General features: G+C 40.4%; 1 protein-coding gene across 6 annotated transcripts in view; it reads left to right on the top strand.

Annotated features, from left to right (window-relative positions):
• Positions 1 to 17675, top strand: part of bmpr1aa (bone morphogenetic protein receptor, type IAa) — a 146511-nt gene that overhangs the window by 108584 nt on the left and 20252 nt on the right. For all 6 annotated transcript variants that reach the window (XM_069885749.1, XM_069885750.1, XM_069885754.1 and 3 more), the window contains 4 exons: positions 1929 to 2031; positions 10256 to 10355; positions 12140 to 12239; positions 17161 to 17299. In XM_069885749.1, coding sequence (XP_069741850.1) covers positions 1929 to 2031; positions 10256 to 10355; positions 12140 to 12239; positions 17161 to 17299 — 442 coding nt within the window. The remainder of the gene's footprint in view (positions 1 to 1928; positions 2032 to 10255; positions 10356 to 12139; positions 12240 to 17160; positions 17300 to 17675) is intronic.

Raw genomic sequence — 17675 nt, 5'->3', positions numbered from 1 at the left:
CAGTCTCGTAGAGAATATTGCAGATATTACGAGCTCCCATTTCATTTAGTGTGACTGTTACTTTGAGGGTTAATACAGTCTCACAGTTGTGGTGAGACTGGATGGGACCATCAAATGCAAACTGGAAACAAAGTTGATGCTCTGGAGGAAGAGAAAGAACAATGATTGTTTATCCAGGAAAGCAGGTGGTGAGAGATTCATGTGAGTGGGATACTTAAAGAAGCAAGATTTCATTATTGACCGCCAGCCATCTGATGAACATGGAGGTGGAGTGACTCTGTGTGAAATGGTCAATTCGGCAGATTCTCCCTGCCAGGGGAATTATTGAACCACCAGGACCAAAGGAAAGGTTGCTTTTCTTGACCTGTATCTGGGTTTTGAAAGCAGAAGAATTGCTGCATTAGATCATGACCAAAGTAGTGGTCATTTCGATTGACCTGTGTGTAGGTTATGGAAGCCTCGTGGAAGTCACTCAAAATGCAAGGAAAAGGGGAGTTGTGACAACCGTTCATCTGAAAGGAGATTTCTCAGCAAGAAACTCGACAAAGATTCGTGAGTTTTCTGCAGGCCAGTCACTCAGTCTCTCCCACCTCCTTCGTGATTACTTCTGGGCATCAGTTTAAAAGTATGCCTTTTAACGATGGACTTGTAAGACTGAAATTTGGAATGACTTTCCAGAATTGTGCTTAAACTCTCTCTCTCTCTCTCTCTCTCTCTCTCTCTCTCTCTCTCTCTCTCTCTCTCACACACACACACACATGCACAAATATGCAGTTTAGCTGTTAAATTATTAGTAGTTATTGAAATTATTAATTTTTTCAAAAGAAAATGTCTTTTGGAGAATTTCTATTGCTGCTGGTCTGTGATGTAACACAGAGAAAAGGCTTTGTGACTTGATTGCATGTCTGTATTCTTCGACTCCTTAATTGACATACTCACCTTCCATAATAATATGGTGGCATGTGAAATCTCATTTTTATTTTTGTCATTCCACCATTAATGGTGAGTGTTTTCAACTGACCAGAGTCTTGAAATCTGAAGCTACCACCAAACTTGTCCTGTTCACTGAATTTCTGTAGAAATGCTAATCACTTTAATTCAGCAAGGCTGCAAGGTGGAGTTTATTTCAGATAGTGTTGATTTCCTCCAGGAGAAATCTGATCTCAGTCTTCATCTGTTACGAATTAAAATTAGAATCTGAAGGAAAGGATTGGGAAGAAGAATAATTAAGTGAGGAAAGATGTGTAAACTGTCCTCTTATGACAGATAACATTTGCGTTGGGAGAGAAGTAGTGATGGGCCCTCCCTTAGTCAACATCTCGAACTTTCATTGTGTTTTCATCATTCCAACAGAAATTCCTGAAGTAGTCATTCATAAAGCAACATTTATTCTCCAAAAGCATGAAAGAAGATTCCAGAATTGGGGCTAAACATGTCTGCAAATGCCACATCTAATTTAAAAGTACTCTTTTACTATATTCATTCAAGGATTTCTTCAAAGCTATTAGCATGCTTATCTCAAAATATTTTAATGAGAAAGAACTATGCTTGGTTGAAAGTCTGCTCAGGGTCAGTAAAGTACAAGAATTAGTTGTAATCTGTCCTTTTAACTGATCATTTTTCATTTATTTCTGTGATTACTGCCAAAAATGTTCTTTTATTTTCATCCAAATTTAAAAAAAATCCCTTGACTCTATTCTCCAGTCAAATTTAGGTTGGCTTAGTACTGTAAGCTGTAATAAATCCCACTGCAAATCTTAGCCAGTATCTCTCTTCCACTGCTGCAGGACATTGGACAAGCTCATCACAAATTATGGTTTAATAACGGCCGATAGAATTGTTTGTGCGATTTGCTTGCTCAGAACTTTAGAGCCATGACCCATTCTAAACTAATGATCTCATCTTACAAATTTATTGTTATAAAACAGAACAAATGGAAATTGTTTTGCTATTATTGAAGAGGATGAAAATGGAGAAATTACCCTTGGCTCTGGCTGCATGAGGTTAGAAGGAGCAGATTTCCAGTGCAAGGTAAGCCTATAATTTAACTACAACATTGTTTTACAGTATATGTAACTTTATTATTTAATGTGATGCCAATTTGATCTGTATTTTGATCCCAATTTTACCTTCATTTAAGTAATTTATGAGGGTTAAATATTACTTGGTACCTTACTTCAGAGAATATGCATGGATGTGCTGAGTTATCTTAACACAGGTAATTATTTAGTCTTGTTCCCACCGTGACATGTAGCAATGACAGCTGGATTGATCAACTGACTTGCTGTGTCATCTCCATCAAAATGCCCTCAAAAGGCTAGGAGAGGTGCAAATATCACTACAATAAAATCAGCTATGACTTTGTGAGCCAAATTAAGGTATTGGGAGTCACTATCTCAGACTGTCTTTGTTGGACCCAACACACAAATGACATCGTGAAGAAAGTACGTCAGTGCCTTTCCTTCCTCAGGAGTTTGCAGAGGTTTGGTATGACATCTGTAACCCTACAAATGCGTGGTGGAATGTGAGCTGACCGGTTGCATCACGGTCTAGTATAGGGACACCAATACCCCTGAGTGTAAAGCCTTTCAAATGAACAGCCCAGGGCATCACAGACAAAACCATTGAGAATATCTACGGGGGACACTGCCGTCGGATCCACACCACCCAGCACAGGGTCTGTTCTTGCTGCTACCATCAGGAAAGAAGTCTAGGTGCCAATAAACTTGCACCACCCATTTTCCGGAACAGCTGCTACCCCTCCACCATCAGACTCCTCACAACAATCTCAATCAGGGACTCATTCAAAAACTCTTACTTTTGAACTTTATTGTTCATATTTTCATCTCTGTATTTCACTGTCAGTTTGTTTTCATTTCTTTGTTTACATGTGTACATTGCAGTTTTTTCCTCGCCCGCGGGAAAAAGAATCTCAGGGTTGTCATGTATGAACTCTGACAATAAAATCTGAAATCAAGGACCAGAGAGGATCATTTTCATTCAATAGTTGCTCACAAATTATCTGTTGACTTCTCACCAATAGGAGCTGCAGGGAATTCACTGTGCGTGCACTGAATTCCACCATAATTGGCACCAGCAAGGAGGCAGCATTAGGGTGAGGGCTAATCTTAATCCCTTAAGATTTGCTTTGACCAGTGATTTTCAAACTTTTTCTTTCCACTCCAATATCACTTTAAGTAATCCCTGTGCCATAGGAACTCTGATTAGTAAGGGATTACTTAAGGTGGCATGGGAGTGGAAATAAAAAATATTGTAATAAAAATGACCAGTAACCAATCAACAACAAGGGCATTCAGGAATTAGCAGTGATACTGTGGATCACAAATTAGTGGCGTGTACAAGAGATGATTTTCTTGATCAGTAAGTTGTGCATCCATTGAGGGAACAGGTGTTTTAGATCTGAAAACATGTTAATGATGAGCTGGGAGTTAAAGACCCTTTAGGTCGTGATAATCTGAAATAAAAATTTAAATTTCAGTATGAAACCAACATTCTAAATCTTAATCATTTAAACTACAAATGGATAAGTTGGCTGAGATGGATTTGTAAATTGCATTAAAAGCTTGGCACTTAACATTTTGAAGAATTAAAATATAACTTTCAAGGGAAAAGGTTTCATCGTGAAAAGTGTTCCAGCAATATCAATTTAGTTAAAGATAGTATTGTCAAAGGAAATTTTTTACTGTGTTGCCAAAAAAGCAGCAATCTTGATCATTGGAGAAATTCCAGAATTCAAGCGATGAGGGCCAGGGCAAAGGAGCATAGAAATCAAGAGTTCACAAGATAAAGGAACAGAAATAGGCCAGTTGGCCCATCGAGTATGTTCCGTGACACTATCCTAAGCTGAGCAGAGTTGTCATGCAAAACAAAAAATTAGAACAGTCCTATAAATATATTAAGTGAAAAGAATAGCAAAAGTTGATGTGGCCCCTTGTGGACCGCAAAAGGAGAGATTAAAAAAGTAACGGTAAAGATTCCATTACTACATTTACAATGTAACAATCATGAAATTCTTTAACTTTGTCTGTCTCCCCTTCACTTTGTTAAGTACCCCTCACATAAATGAGGCCCCAAAGAGGATCAAACTCGTGGCCCTTATTTACAAGGCCAGTGCTCTAATCACTGAGCTATCAGAGGAATAAGACATAAAGAAATGAAATATTTTACCTTTCTTTACCAAGTGTGCACCATAAATAGTGGAGAACTGCGTGTGGTACAGAGTAAGTGAGGAGCTTGAATAAATAAATAGTATTGAAACAATAATGGGACTGAAAAGCAATGGAACTGATGAATTTCATCCCGTGGTTTTGAAGGTGGTGTCTGGAAATAGTGGATGCAAAGGTTATCATCTTCTAAAATTCCATGTATTCTAGAAGGGTTCCACAACTTGGAAGATAGCAAATTCAACTCCACGGTGTAAGAATGCTGGGAGACTTTACAAACAGATAAGTATAGATTAGTTAGCTTGATATCTGTGGTCAGGAAATTGCTGGAATCTATTATTTACTGAGTGATAACACGGATTGATGAACATTTACATGAATTTATGAAAGGACAATCATGTTTATGGTTGTAATCAGCAGAATACATAAATGTGAATGGGTTTGTGTGGTGTATTTAGAAGGACCTTAGACTGTGTCCTATATGATCGTTAAACAAAATTAGTGTAAACACTAATGAGACTAATATAGTATTATGGACTGAAGATCAGTCAACGAACAGAAAACAAAGTAGGATTGAGTGGGTCATTTTCAAGTGAGGAGGATATGATTTATGGGCCACCACAGATTTCAGTACTGTGGAATGTAATAAAATGCATCATCTGAAAGAATTTTCACAAGTTGCATATGATGAAGATAATGGGCAGCGCGGTTAGTGTAGCGGTTAGCATAACCGACCAGGGTTCGAATCCAACATTGTTTGTAAGGAATATAAACGTTCTCTCCATGTCTGTGTGAGTTTCCTCTGGGTGGTCCAGTTTCCTTCCACCCTTCAAAATGTACAGGGATTGTAGGTTAATTAGAATATTTGGCTCATGAGCTGGAAGGGCCTGTATGTTAAAAAATCAACTGAAAAGTATCCCAAAAAGTGGGGCTTTACATATTTTGTGTAATCTTTAAAATAAATTCCGTGAAACACGTTTAGTGTCTCTGGAGTTATTCTCATTTCTAAAATATATTTCCCCATCAAACGTATGACAATTCACTTTAATTCCTGTGGAAATCCACCACACACAGTATATTTTACGCACTCAATAAACCTGACAGTGATAAAATGATGAATAGTTCCAGTATTTTGTTTCTATTTCTTTAACCGCCTCCCAAACTTAACTCAAGCCTTCATAAATTTAACCTCTAAATTCCATAAACTATTGTATATTGTTGCTTATGCCGTTGAATGTTGTAGCTCTGGAACACCTGGATAGCAAAGAGGCAAACATCAGGATGTTCTTTATCGACTACAGTTCAGCATTCAATGCATCATCCCCTCAAAACTGATCCAAGACCTGTGCCTCAGTACCAATACCCCACTGTGTAATTGTATCCTTGATTTTCTCACTGCCAGACCACAATCAGTAAGGAGTGGTAAGCGCATCTCCGCAATCCCCACTGGAGCACCACAGGGCTGCCTTCTTAGCCCCCCTGCTCTATTTACAAATTTGCTGACGATACCACAATAGTGGTTCGCATAAAAAGGGACAATGAGTCAGCATGCAGGAAGGAGATTGAAAACTTGGCTGAATGGTGCACCAACAACAACCTCGCACTCAACTTCACCAAGCCAAGGAGCTGATGATGGAGGGGAAACCAGAGGTGGACGATCCAGTGATCATTAGGAGGAATCAAAGTGGAGAGGGTGAGCACATTTAAATTCCTGGGAGTCATAATCTCAGAAGTCCTTTCCTGGATCTAACATGTGAAACTACTTCCTCAGGAGTTTGGTATGACATTAAAAACCTTGGCTAGCCTGCTGATGTGTATTCGAAAGAGTGCTGACCAGCTGCATCATGGGCTGGTATAGGGCACCAATACCTCTAAGCAGAAAACCCTGTAAAAGGCAGTAGACATGGCCCAGTACGTCACAGGTAAAACAATTCCCCCCCCCCCCCCCCCCCCGGCATAGAGAACATCTACAGGGAATGCTGCCGTCAGAAAGCAGCAGCAATCATCAAGGATCCATACCACCCTGGACATGCTCTTTCTCACTGCTGCCACCAGGAAAAAGGTCTAGGTACCACAAGGCTTATACCACCAGATTCAGGAACAGCTTCTACCCCTCCACCATCAGCCTCCTAAGCAACAGATTCAATCAGAGACCCATTTAAAGACTCTTTCTTTGCATATTTATTATTGAAAATTTATTTTTCTGCATTGCACAGTTTGTTTGCAGTTCTTTCTTTACATTTTTCTCATTTGTATATGTATCCTTCTCGTACAGTTTTTTTTTGCACCATCGATAAGTAGAAATTCTGCCTGACCCACAGGAAATCGAAACTCGGGGTTATATGTGATGTCATGTATGTACTCTGAGAATAAATATGAACTTTGAATTTTGAACTAGGAGACACAGCCTCAAGATACAGAGGAGTAGATTTAAGAAGGAGATGAGGAAAAAAATTTTCCCAGAGAGTAGTGAATCTGTGGAATTCTCTGCCCAGGGAAGCAGTGGGGCTACTTCATTAAACAGGTTCAGTGAGATAGATTTTTACATAAAAAAGGAATTAAGGGATTTGAGGAAAAAGCAGGTTGAGTCAATGATCAGATCAGCCATGATCTTATTGAATGGCAGAGCAGACTTGATGGGCTGGATGGCCGACTCCTGCTCCTATTTCTTATATTCTTATGTATCATTAGTAATGGTGCTTCATTATTGTTTTGAAAAAGTATGGTATAGAAGGTCTGCATATTTGGAGGCCCTGCCATTCTAAGATAACAGTCCCATCTGCTTGATTAAGTGAAGAATCCATGGCACTGTTTAAAAGAGCAAGACTGTTAAACTAGAGGTCACGATTTGAACCCAGGTCAGTGGAGCCTCAGAAGTGGACTTTCCAGTCCTGACGTGTGACGTTTTCATTTTCTCCCTGTGACTGGGCTTTTTCCAACGTCTTTGGAAAGGTTTGCAGATTGGTAGATATATTACCTTCAGGTAATGGAATCTGAGGAGTGAGTTAATCAGGAGAATAAAATAGAGTGAATGTCAGAGTGGTATAATGAATGCTTGAGGGCAATTCAGACAAGCTGGGCTGAAGGACCAATTTCTAAGCTGGATTTAAATTGGTGCAGTTGAAAATTTCCACTCAATTAAATCAACAGATAAATGTTTTCATTTTATTAATGATATATTCTGTAAAATTAGAATAAATAACTAATTTTGTTGACTTGAATTGAAAATTAGCAAGTGCAGTTAGTTTAACTCGACATTCCTCACTGAGTTTGGCCAAGCTAATGGAAGTCCCTCGTTTGTAGATTATTAATAAATCCTGTAGAAAATCTCAGTGGCCATGAAATCTCGAGGATGAGTCAGACCATTTTAAAACATAATTATGCAATCTGGAAAGTATTCCTTAAACAAATATTTTTATTTTGATAAATAATAGTTACACAAATTGTCTAGGAATTTGTGCAGAAATATGCTCCAGGCCTCTTGAATTTTCTTTACAGTACTCTGGTCTCATTGTTTATAGTGTGGTCATTTTGATTATACAGTTTTACTTAAATTACAAGCACACTTAGTACAGTTCCACTTTTTGGGAGGAATTTCAGGCCAACAGCTGTTGATGTAATTTCATCATGGTTTTTGTTGATCAGTTTGAAGTGGCAAAAAGGTATCTCAAGTCCCCTGAGATTTTCTACAAGATTTATTAATAATCGACAAATAAGGGACTTCCATGAGCTCGGCCTAACTCAGTGAGGAATATTGAGTTAAACCAACTGTACTACCCAATTTTCAATTCAAGAAAACAAAATTAGAGAGGAGAAATTTATTAATTGGATTAATGCATTATATAAGGGTCCAATGGCGAAGGTGACAGTAAATGGATATATATCGATCCAGTTTAAATTAAGCAGGTCAACTAGGCAGGGATGTTCATTATCCCCCTCATTGTTCGCCTTAGTAATAGAAGCATTGGCAGAACTGATAAGAACAGAAAATAAAATAAAAGGGATAAAAATAAAAAAGAAGGAATATAAAATCAGTCTATTTGCAGATGACATCATAGTATACTTAACAGAACCAGAAATATCAATAAAAGAACTACATAAAAAATTGAAGGAATATGGAGAAATATCGGGTTACAAGATCAATGCAAATAAAAGTGAAGCGATGCCAATGAACAATGCGGATTTCACAAAGTTTAAAAAAGAATCACCATTTAAATGGCAAACACAAGCAATCCAATACCTAGGTATTAGACTAGATAATAATCTAAGCCATCTATACAAATTAAATTATTAGCCATTAATGAAAAAATTACAGGATGACTTAGAACATTGGAAAGATTTATCACTAACACTGATAGGAAGGGTAAATTGCATTAAAATGAATATCTTCCCAAGGATACAATACCTATTTCAATCATTACCAATTCCCTTAACAGAGAAATTCTTCAATGAGCTAAAGAAAATAATAAGGAAATTCTTATGGAAAGGGGGGAAACCGAGGATAGCGCTAGATAAATTAACAGAATGGTACAAACAAAGTGGTTTGCAGATACCAAACTTTAAGAATTATTATAGAGCAGCACAATTAAGATATCTTTAATGGGTTTTGAGGGGGTTGGAAGGGGAGAGGGAAAGGAAGGGGGTAAAAGGGGAGAAAATGACACTGTGTATATTCAAGAGGGAAATGTTTGTGTGTATTTTGGTTAATATGGTTCATAGTGTGAAAATTTTTTTAAAAATCTTAAAAGAAAACAAAATTAGTTATTTATTCAGATTTTACAGAATTTATCATTAATTAAATGAAAACATTTATCTATTGATTTAAGTGAGTGAAAATTTTCAACTGTACTAATAGTGCACCTTCAAATTCAATTCTAACATGACGATATTATGGTGCAGGATTGTGGGTGACACAATTGGCATAGTGGTTAGCACAATGCACTTAAGCGCCAGCAATCAGGACTAGGATTCAAATCCCATGCTGTCTGTAAGGAGTTTGTACATTCGCCCCCATGTCTGCGTGGGTTTTCGCCGGGGGCTTTGGTTTCCTCACACCATTCAAAGTGTACAGGGCGGGTATAGGTTAATGGGCTGTAAATTGGGTAGCACGGACTCGTGGGCCAAAATGGCCTGTTTCTGTGCTGTATGTCTAAAACAAAAATTTAAATTTAAGAACCTGTCATAAGACCTCACTGGCTCGTTCTAATTGAGCAAGCACTTGCCTTTTTAATGTTTGTCTGATTGAGTTGTTTAAACCCAAGGGTGGAGTGCGGTTGGTGGGATTGCACAGTTGCTTCATGTAGGCCCTAATTGACTCTCTTATGTTGCATACTTATCCGAAGTGTTCTCCTGCAGTGGCTCCAATATCACGGAGCAAGTTCAGTCTTCTGTTCCTTCTGGATATGCTTATTCTGTTACATTAATAAGGTCTTTAATTGTATGGAAGTTCTATTTGTGGTGGCAATGCACAGGTTTTACCGTTGAACATTGTTATTCCATTAAGGACACAAGCATAGGAGGCCTTTTTTTTAGAATGGCAATGTCATAAAAAAATGGAGATTTGATGCAAGTAATAATTATTGTCAGGTGTTCAAATTAATCTATAAATAAGTTTGGGTTCTTTCATTGTTGTTGAATTTTAATTGCCTTTGAGAAGGTGGTTCTTCCTTAAAAAAATACTTTGAGCAAAGGAATTCCCATTGTGTGGTAAGGAATGGTGACATAGTTCATATCAGATGGAAAGAAATTTCATATATATGCCTGCTGCCTTTGTCTTGTGTGATAGGGGGCATACCCAACTGTACTTGTGTAATAATTTGTTGATTACTGTGCACACATAATATGAAAATACCATTTTAAATTGCTGAAATTAACACGGGGAAAAAAAATAAAGTTCTTTTGACTAAAATTTTATATTCTCAGAGGATATAAAACGTTCATCTGTCAGTCATTAACTTGTATTCTACATGCATGGCATGTAAACATATTTCAGTAACTTGCCAAAGTTTTTTTATTTGTTTGGAACTTGCAAGTGCATCAATCATCAATTTTATGTTTTCTTCATTCTGCAGGATTCAACAAAAGTGAGAAAACGGAGGACAATTGAATGCTGCAAGACAGACTTTTGCAACAAGGACTTGCATCCAACCCTTATTCCAATTACTAACACAGGTAAACTATGGGTTGAGTTGCAATTCTAGATGCATGAACTTTTCTGGCTTGTTAGGAAAACTTTATTGTTAGAATTATAGAACATTACAGTACAGACAGAAACAGGTACCTTTGGCCCTTCTAGTCTGTGCTGAACCATTTTTTTTTGCCTGCCCCCAGTCCGTAGCCCTCCAGACCTCTCCCATCCATGTACCTCTTAAGTGTTAAAATCGAGTCCGCATTCACCATTTCAGCCTGACTGCTCATTCTGCACTCCCACTATTCTTTGTGCAAAGAAGTTCCCCATAAACTTTTCGCCTTTCATCCTTAACCCATGTCCTCTGGTTTGTATCACATCTATCTTCAGTGGAAAAAAGCCGATCTACATTTACTCTGTCTATCCCCCTCATAATTTTAACTCCCTCTATCAAATCTCCTTTCATTCTTCCAAGCTCCAGGGAATAAAGTTCTAACCTGTTTAGCATATAAAAATTTTAATTTGAATAGTGGTAAATATCTCATTCAAGTTAGGATTTTTTACTCATAATTGAGTTGAAATGTTTCTGAAGCTTGATATTAATTTCTTAATTTTGTTGAAAATATCAATTTCCCCACCTGTTATTAACTAGAAACCTCAGTTAACTGCACTAGAGCACTTTGGGGGCGCCAGGCAATGCTGATGGCAAATCATTGTCTGCTTTATAGCAGACTAAAAGCAATTTCAGATAGTATTACAATTCTGTTTCATTACATGACAATAAATCTGATGATTCAAGGCAGGCTGATGTTTATGGTTTATACTGTTACTACTTTAGTTTCCATTCAGCTGAAATCATTTGTAATACATGTAGTAATCAACTCTGCCCATTGCTGTTGCAATGTTCGATATTGCACTGTTTTGAAATGTGATAAATATGCTGCCTGTGCCATATTTGACTGAAGCGCACTGACACAGGGTTTGTAGTATCGTGTTGTTTAGTCACACAGCCCAACTCATCATACCGACCAACCTGGTATTCTGGGGTGGTCCCATTTACCTGCATTTGATCTTTGCATCTAAGCCCTTCTGTCCAAATGTATTTTAAACGATGAAAATATACCCCTTTCTATGGCTTCTTCTGACAGCTCACTCCAGATATGGATCACCCTCTGAATGGCCCCTCAGGCCCCTCCATTCTTAAACCAAGATGCATGGATATAATTTGAATCAGAATTTTATTTTATAATCATTAAAGTCAATTAATGATACTTAGCAATAGTTCCTGAAGCACAGACGTCGAGTTGGTTGGGTCAAAAGAATGACTGTGTTACAAACTGAAGTGTTACACAGCGTGCTCTAACTATAGTAATGAGGATTACATCAGCAATTACCTTTATAAAAATGAATCTAGGAACTTGTGATGGACCAAGCTGGCATAACTTCTAATATTACATGAATTATCTCTGCATAAACAACAAAATGATAGTAAAGGTTCTGTTCTTTCCTAAATTATAAACCAAACTTTTTCTCAAATTAGTATGGGCACATCTTGTCATTCATTCATTTTAATAATAAATGTTTACATTTCTTAGCAGAATCATGTAAGGACTACCCTACTGACTATTAATTCAAGCACCCCTTAAAGTTGTTTTCCCACCAGCTGTTCTGAACTTTTTGTGCTGAGCACTTTCGTGAATATTAGAAGGTGGTTTCTGATGTGAGATTACTTACGTAGGTTAAATCTTTTCCAATTTTGATGGATATTTACTCGAGCTGGAATTGTTGGCATTTGATTTTTTTTAATCTGGTCTTTCATTACAAACAGATGGACTATTTGAAGGTGATGTCCACCGGTTAGGTCTGTTAATCTCTCTGGTTGTCTGTATCCTTGTGCTGATTATAATCACAACTGCTTTCTACTTCAGGTAAACACCCATTCAAGTTTGGTTTTAATTATGTCATACAAGTTTCATTTGTTTTTATAGTGGCAGTAGCTTAAATGTCTTCAATTTGGATAATTTTGTATTGATGCAAAGTATTATTTTAATTTTTTCTCAGATTTTACCCTTTTGTGTAGAAAAATGTTAATTAGTTTGGGCGTTTATTTGAGGAACAAAACTATAGATAAAACCAGTAAATAGCGTAGCAGACGGGATAACGTGATGTAATTTCTTGTATCATAGTTGACACCATGAAATTCAAGAGAAGTTAGAGGGTAGCAAGTCAGGCAGCATCCATGGAGAGAACTCATCAGCGAAGCTCCCGACCCAAAACATTTACATAGCACTTGCGTGATTTTTCCGTTTCAAAGAGACTTCGATACACCGACATCAAAGCTATCATTTTTTCCGGGTCAGTGCGTCTTTTTACACAGCGAACCAACCGTATTTGACGGCATGTAGATCCACTTGCATTTCCGGAAAAAATGGGTCAAAAATATTCCCTTGGTATTATATGCCAGGTTGAAATTAGGGTGATCATGGTGAGTAATGCTGTCGGTCCCCTCACGAGTCATTGTTGTGTTGATAATGTATCTGGTCCATGAGTGATGAGTCTGGATACAATGGTTTGCTATCAAACATTACTTTTATTAACACATAACTAATAGAAGAGTGAGAAAATCATAGCTAAAACACATGCACACAATGTATAAAGAAGTGTGGGATAAAACATGCACAATTTAATAAAACATACACACACAAAAAAGTGTGGGAAAATGTACTACAAGTATTGATCTATAGAAGTGGATTTTAAACAACTTTTTCCTTCCACTCACATATCACCTTGTGTCTTCTTTGGCTTGGCTTCGCGGACGAAGATTTATGGAGGGGGTAAAAAGTCCACGTCAGCTGCAGGCTCGTTTGTGGCTGACAAGTCCGATGCGGGACAGGCAGACACGATTGCAGCGGTTGCAGGGGAAAATTGGTGGGTTGGGGTTGGGTGTTGGGTTTTTCCTCCTTTGCCTTTTGTCAGTGAGGTAGGCTCTGCGGTCTTCTTCAAAGGAGGTTGCTGCCCGCCAAACTGTGAGGCGCCAAGATGCACGGTTTGAGGCGATATCAGCCCACTGGCGGTGGTCAATGTGGCAGGCACCAAGAGATTTCTTTAGGCAGTCCTTGTACCTTTTCTTTGGTGCACCTCTGTCACAGTGGCCAGTGGAGAGCTCGCCATATAACACGATCTTGGGAAGGCGATGGTCCTCCATTCTGGAGACGTGACCCATCCAGCGCAGCTGGATCTTCAGCAGCGTGGACTCGATGCTGTCGACCTCTGCCATCTCGAGTACTTCGACGTTAGGGATGTAAGCGCTCCAATGGATGTTGAGGATGGAGCGGAGACAACGCTGGTGGAAGCGTTCTAGGAGCCGTAGGTGGTGCCGGTAGAGGACCCATGATTCGGAGCCGAACAGGAGTGTGGGTATGACAACGGCTCTGTATACGCTTATCTTTGTGAGGTTTTTCAGTTGGTTGTTTTTCCAGACTCTTTTGTGTAGTCTTCCAAAGGTGCTATTTGCCTTGGCGAGTCTGTTGTCTATCTCATTGTCGATCCTTGCATCTGATGAAATGGTGCAGCCGAGATAGGTAAACTGGTTGACCGTTTTGAGTTTTGTGTGCCCGATGGAGATGTGGGGGTGCTGGTAATCATGGTGGGGAGCTGGCTGATGGAGGACCTCCGTTTTCTTCAGGCTGACTTCCAGGCCAAACATTTTGGCAGTTTCCGCAAAGCAGGACGTCAAGCGCTGAAGAGCTGGCTCTGAATGGGCAACTAAAGCGGCATCGTCTGCAAAGAGTAGTTCACGCACAAGTTTCTCTTGTGTCTTGGTGTGAGCTTGCAGGCGCCTCAGATTGAAGAGACTGCCATCCGTGCGGTACCGGATGTAAACAGCGTCTTCATTGTTGGGGTCTTTCATGGCTTGGTTCAGCATCATGCTGAAGAAGATTGAAAAGAGGGTTGGTGCCAGAACACAGCCTTGCTTCACGCCATTGTTAATGGAGAAGGGTTCAGAGAGCTCATTGCTGTATCTGACCCGACCTTGTTGGTTTTCGTGCAGTTGGATAATCATGTTGAGGAACTTTGGGGGACATCCGATGCGCTCTAGTATTTGCCAAAGCCCTTTCCTGCTCACGGTTTCGAAGGCTTTGGTGAGGTCAACAAAGGTGATGTAGAGTCCTTTGTTTTGTTCTCTGCATTTTTCTTGGAGCTGTCTGAGGGCAAAGACCATGTCAGTAGTTCCTCTGTTTGCGCGAAAGCCGCACTGTGATTCTGGGAGAATATTCTCGGCGACACTAGGTATTATTCTATTTAGTAGAATCCTAGCGAAGATTTTGCCTGCAATGGAGAGCAACGTGATTCCCCTGTAGTTTGAGCAGTCTGATTTCTCGCCTTTGTTTTTGTACAGGGTGATGATGGTGGCATCACGAAGATCCTGAGGCAGTTTACCTTGGTCCCAACAAAGCTTGAAAAACTCATGCAGTTTGGCATGCAGAGTTTTGCCGCCAGCCTTCCAGACTTCTGGGGGGATTCCATCCATACCTGCTGCTTTGCCACTCATCAGTGTCTATGCTCCAACCCTCCAGGCGGAACCAGCAGAAAAGGACAAGTTCTACACCGACCTGCGCAACCTCATCCAACGCACCCCTACAGCCGACAAGGTTGTCATCCTGGGCGACTTCAACGCTCGTGTCGGCAAAGACTCAGAAACCTGCCCAGGAATCCTGGGCAAGCATGGCGTCGGCAAGTGCAACGACAATGGGCGCCTCCTGTTGGAGCTCTGCGCAGAACAGCGGCTTGTCATTACAAACACCCTTTTTCAGCAGAGGGACAGCCTTAAGACTACCTGGATGCATCCCCGATCCAAACACTGGCACCTCCTGGACTACATCCTGGTGCGAGAAAGTGACAAACGAGATGTGCTCCACACCAGGGTCATGCCTAGCGCGGAATGCCACACTGACCACCGGCTGGTTCGCTGCAAGCTCAACCTTCACTTCAAACCAAAGCCCAGGAACAATAAAGCCCCCAGAAAGAGGTTCAATGTTGGAAACCTGCAGTCAGACGAAGCGAGAAGAAACTTCCAGGCAAACCTCAAAGCAAAGCTCGACGATGCAATCCGCCTCACGGACCCGTCCCCTGAAACCCTCTGGGATCAGTTGAAGACTACCATACTGCAATCCACTGAAGAGGTACTGGGCTTCTCCTCCAGGAAAAACAAGGACTGGTTTGACGAAAACAGCCAGGAAATCCAGGAGCTGCTGGCAAAGAAGCGAGCTGCCCACCAGGCTCACCTTACAAAGCCGTCCTGTCCAGAGAAGAAACAAGCCTTCCGTCGCGCATGCAGCCATCTTCAGCGCAAACTCCGGGAGATCCAAAATGAGTGGTGGACTAGCCTCGCCAAACGAACCCAGCTCAGCGCGGACATTGGCGACTTCAGGGGTTTCTACGAGGCTCTAAAGGCTGTGTACGGCCCCTCACCCCAAGCCCAAAGCCCGCTGCGCAGCTCAGACGGCAAAGTCCTCCTCAGCGACAAGATCTCCATCCTCAACCGATGGTCAGAACACTTCCAATCTCTTTTCAGTGCCAACCGCTCAGTCCAAGATTCCGCCCTGCTCCAGCTCCCTCAACAGCCCCTAAGGCTAGAGCTGGATGAGGTTCCCACCCTGTATGAGACATATAAGGCAATCACCTTGTGTAATCCCATACTAATCACCGCTATCACTGGGGACTGGTGACAGGCTGTCAGTGGGGGAGCGGGTCGGTGGGCTTCAGACTGTTTAAACTGAAGACAAACCCACAGACCATCTTGCTCACAATCTGGCAGACCTAGTGTCAAATCTAGGGTTAGGGACAGCAGGCCATGGGAGTGAGCAGGGAGCACTAAAAAATGTATGGTACACAATACACATCATGACTCAAATTGGTCCCGGAATACCTGCAGTACAGTTTACAATGCAGGAGTTCCAGGAAAATTACAAGGGGTTTAGGCAAAAAAAAAGACCGGACCGAAATGGCATCCTCATTCTGGTTCCATGCTTTTTACATAGCATGTATTCTGGGAAAATGGGAATAAAATCCTGGAATGAAGTGGTTGTGTAAAAAACATAATTGACTGATCACCTTTCTCCATGGAAGCTGCCTGACCGGCTGGATCCCTCCAGTTTCTCTTTGTTTGCTCAAAGCTTCCAGTGTTTATCCAATGAAGTATCAGAATCTATTTTGAGTGAAGTGAACTTTCCTGATGTCATTGAGTGTTTTTTCCCCCAATAGCACAAATAAAGGTCAGAAGCAATAATGTCTTCACTTAGAGCTCAAAGTAGCATGGACCTAGGCTAGTCTGAAGGTGCAAATGCCAAGAGCCCAACCAGCAATTTGTGGATTTATACCTCAACATTAAAAGAAATAAAAGGGAAAGAAGTCAAAATGTGGCCTTACTCATTGTGTATAAACATATGAGCCGGTGGTTTTGTGCCTCTAATTTAAAGTTTTGATGGTGTGTGATCAGGTCTGAAATTGTGGCAAAGCAGCTGTGGATAATAATTTAGTCAGAAGCTTCTTTTGAAAGCTTTACCTAGTTGTGTGCAGTCATCCAGTGTACTATATTTGTTTGTGCTTTGTAACATTTTAAAGTGTTCTGTTTGCGCTTATTCCAAAGGATATGACATTTATGGAACAAGACACATATTCCGTTTCTTTGTAATCCTAAAAATCTTTAAACTGACAGTAATGCAAAGTGATGTTTATTTATATTTGCTGTTTGGCTGAAAACTGATTTCATTGTTTTACATTATATTTTCTCATTTGGGCATTGTGGTTTGCAAAAAACAGATGAACAGAAAACCAATTATGTTTCAGGTACAAAGGGCAGGCAGATAGACGCCGTTACAACCGAGATCTTGAACAGGATGTGGCTTTTATTCCACCAGGAGAGTCACTGAAAGATCTGATTGACCAGTCACAGAGCTCGGGTAGTGGATCTGGGCTCCCTCTATTGGTAAGAGCACAAATTGCACAATTTCACATGATCAATTCAAGATCAAAATTAACAGTGTCATATTACATGAAATTTCTTTTTGCCTATTACAAGGCAGACAGATTCATCACCGGCAGGAATTGCCTGTGCCTCTTACAGTCTTACAGACAGTCTTGCAGGCAGACAGTCTTGCAGGCAGACAGTCTTGCAGGCAGACAGTCTTGCAGGCAGACAGTCTTGCAGGCAGACAGTCTTGCAGGCAGACAGTCTTGCAGGCAGACAGTCTTGCAGGCAGACAGTCTTGCAGGCAGACAGTCTTGCAGGCAGACAGTCTTGCAGGCAGACAGTCTTGCAGGCAGACAGTCTTGCAGGCAGACAGTCTTGCAGGCAGACAGTC

This window comes from Narcine bancroftii, chromosome 6, assembly GCF_036971445.1.
Source record: "Narcine bancroftii isolate sNarBan1 chromosome 6, sNarBan1.hap1, whole genome shotgun sequence".
In the NCBI taxonomy this organism is placed as follows: Eukaryota; Metazoa; Chordata; class Chondrichthyes; order Torpediniformes; family Narcinidae; genus Narcine; species Narcine bancroftii.
This window is presented reverse-complemented; position numbering and strand designations above follow the sequence as displayed.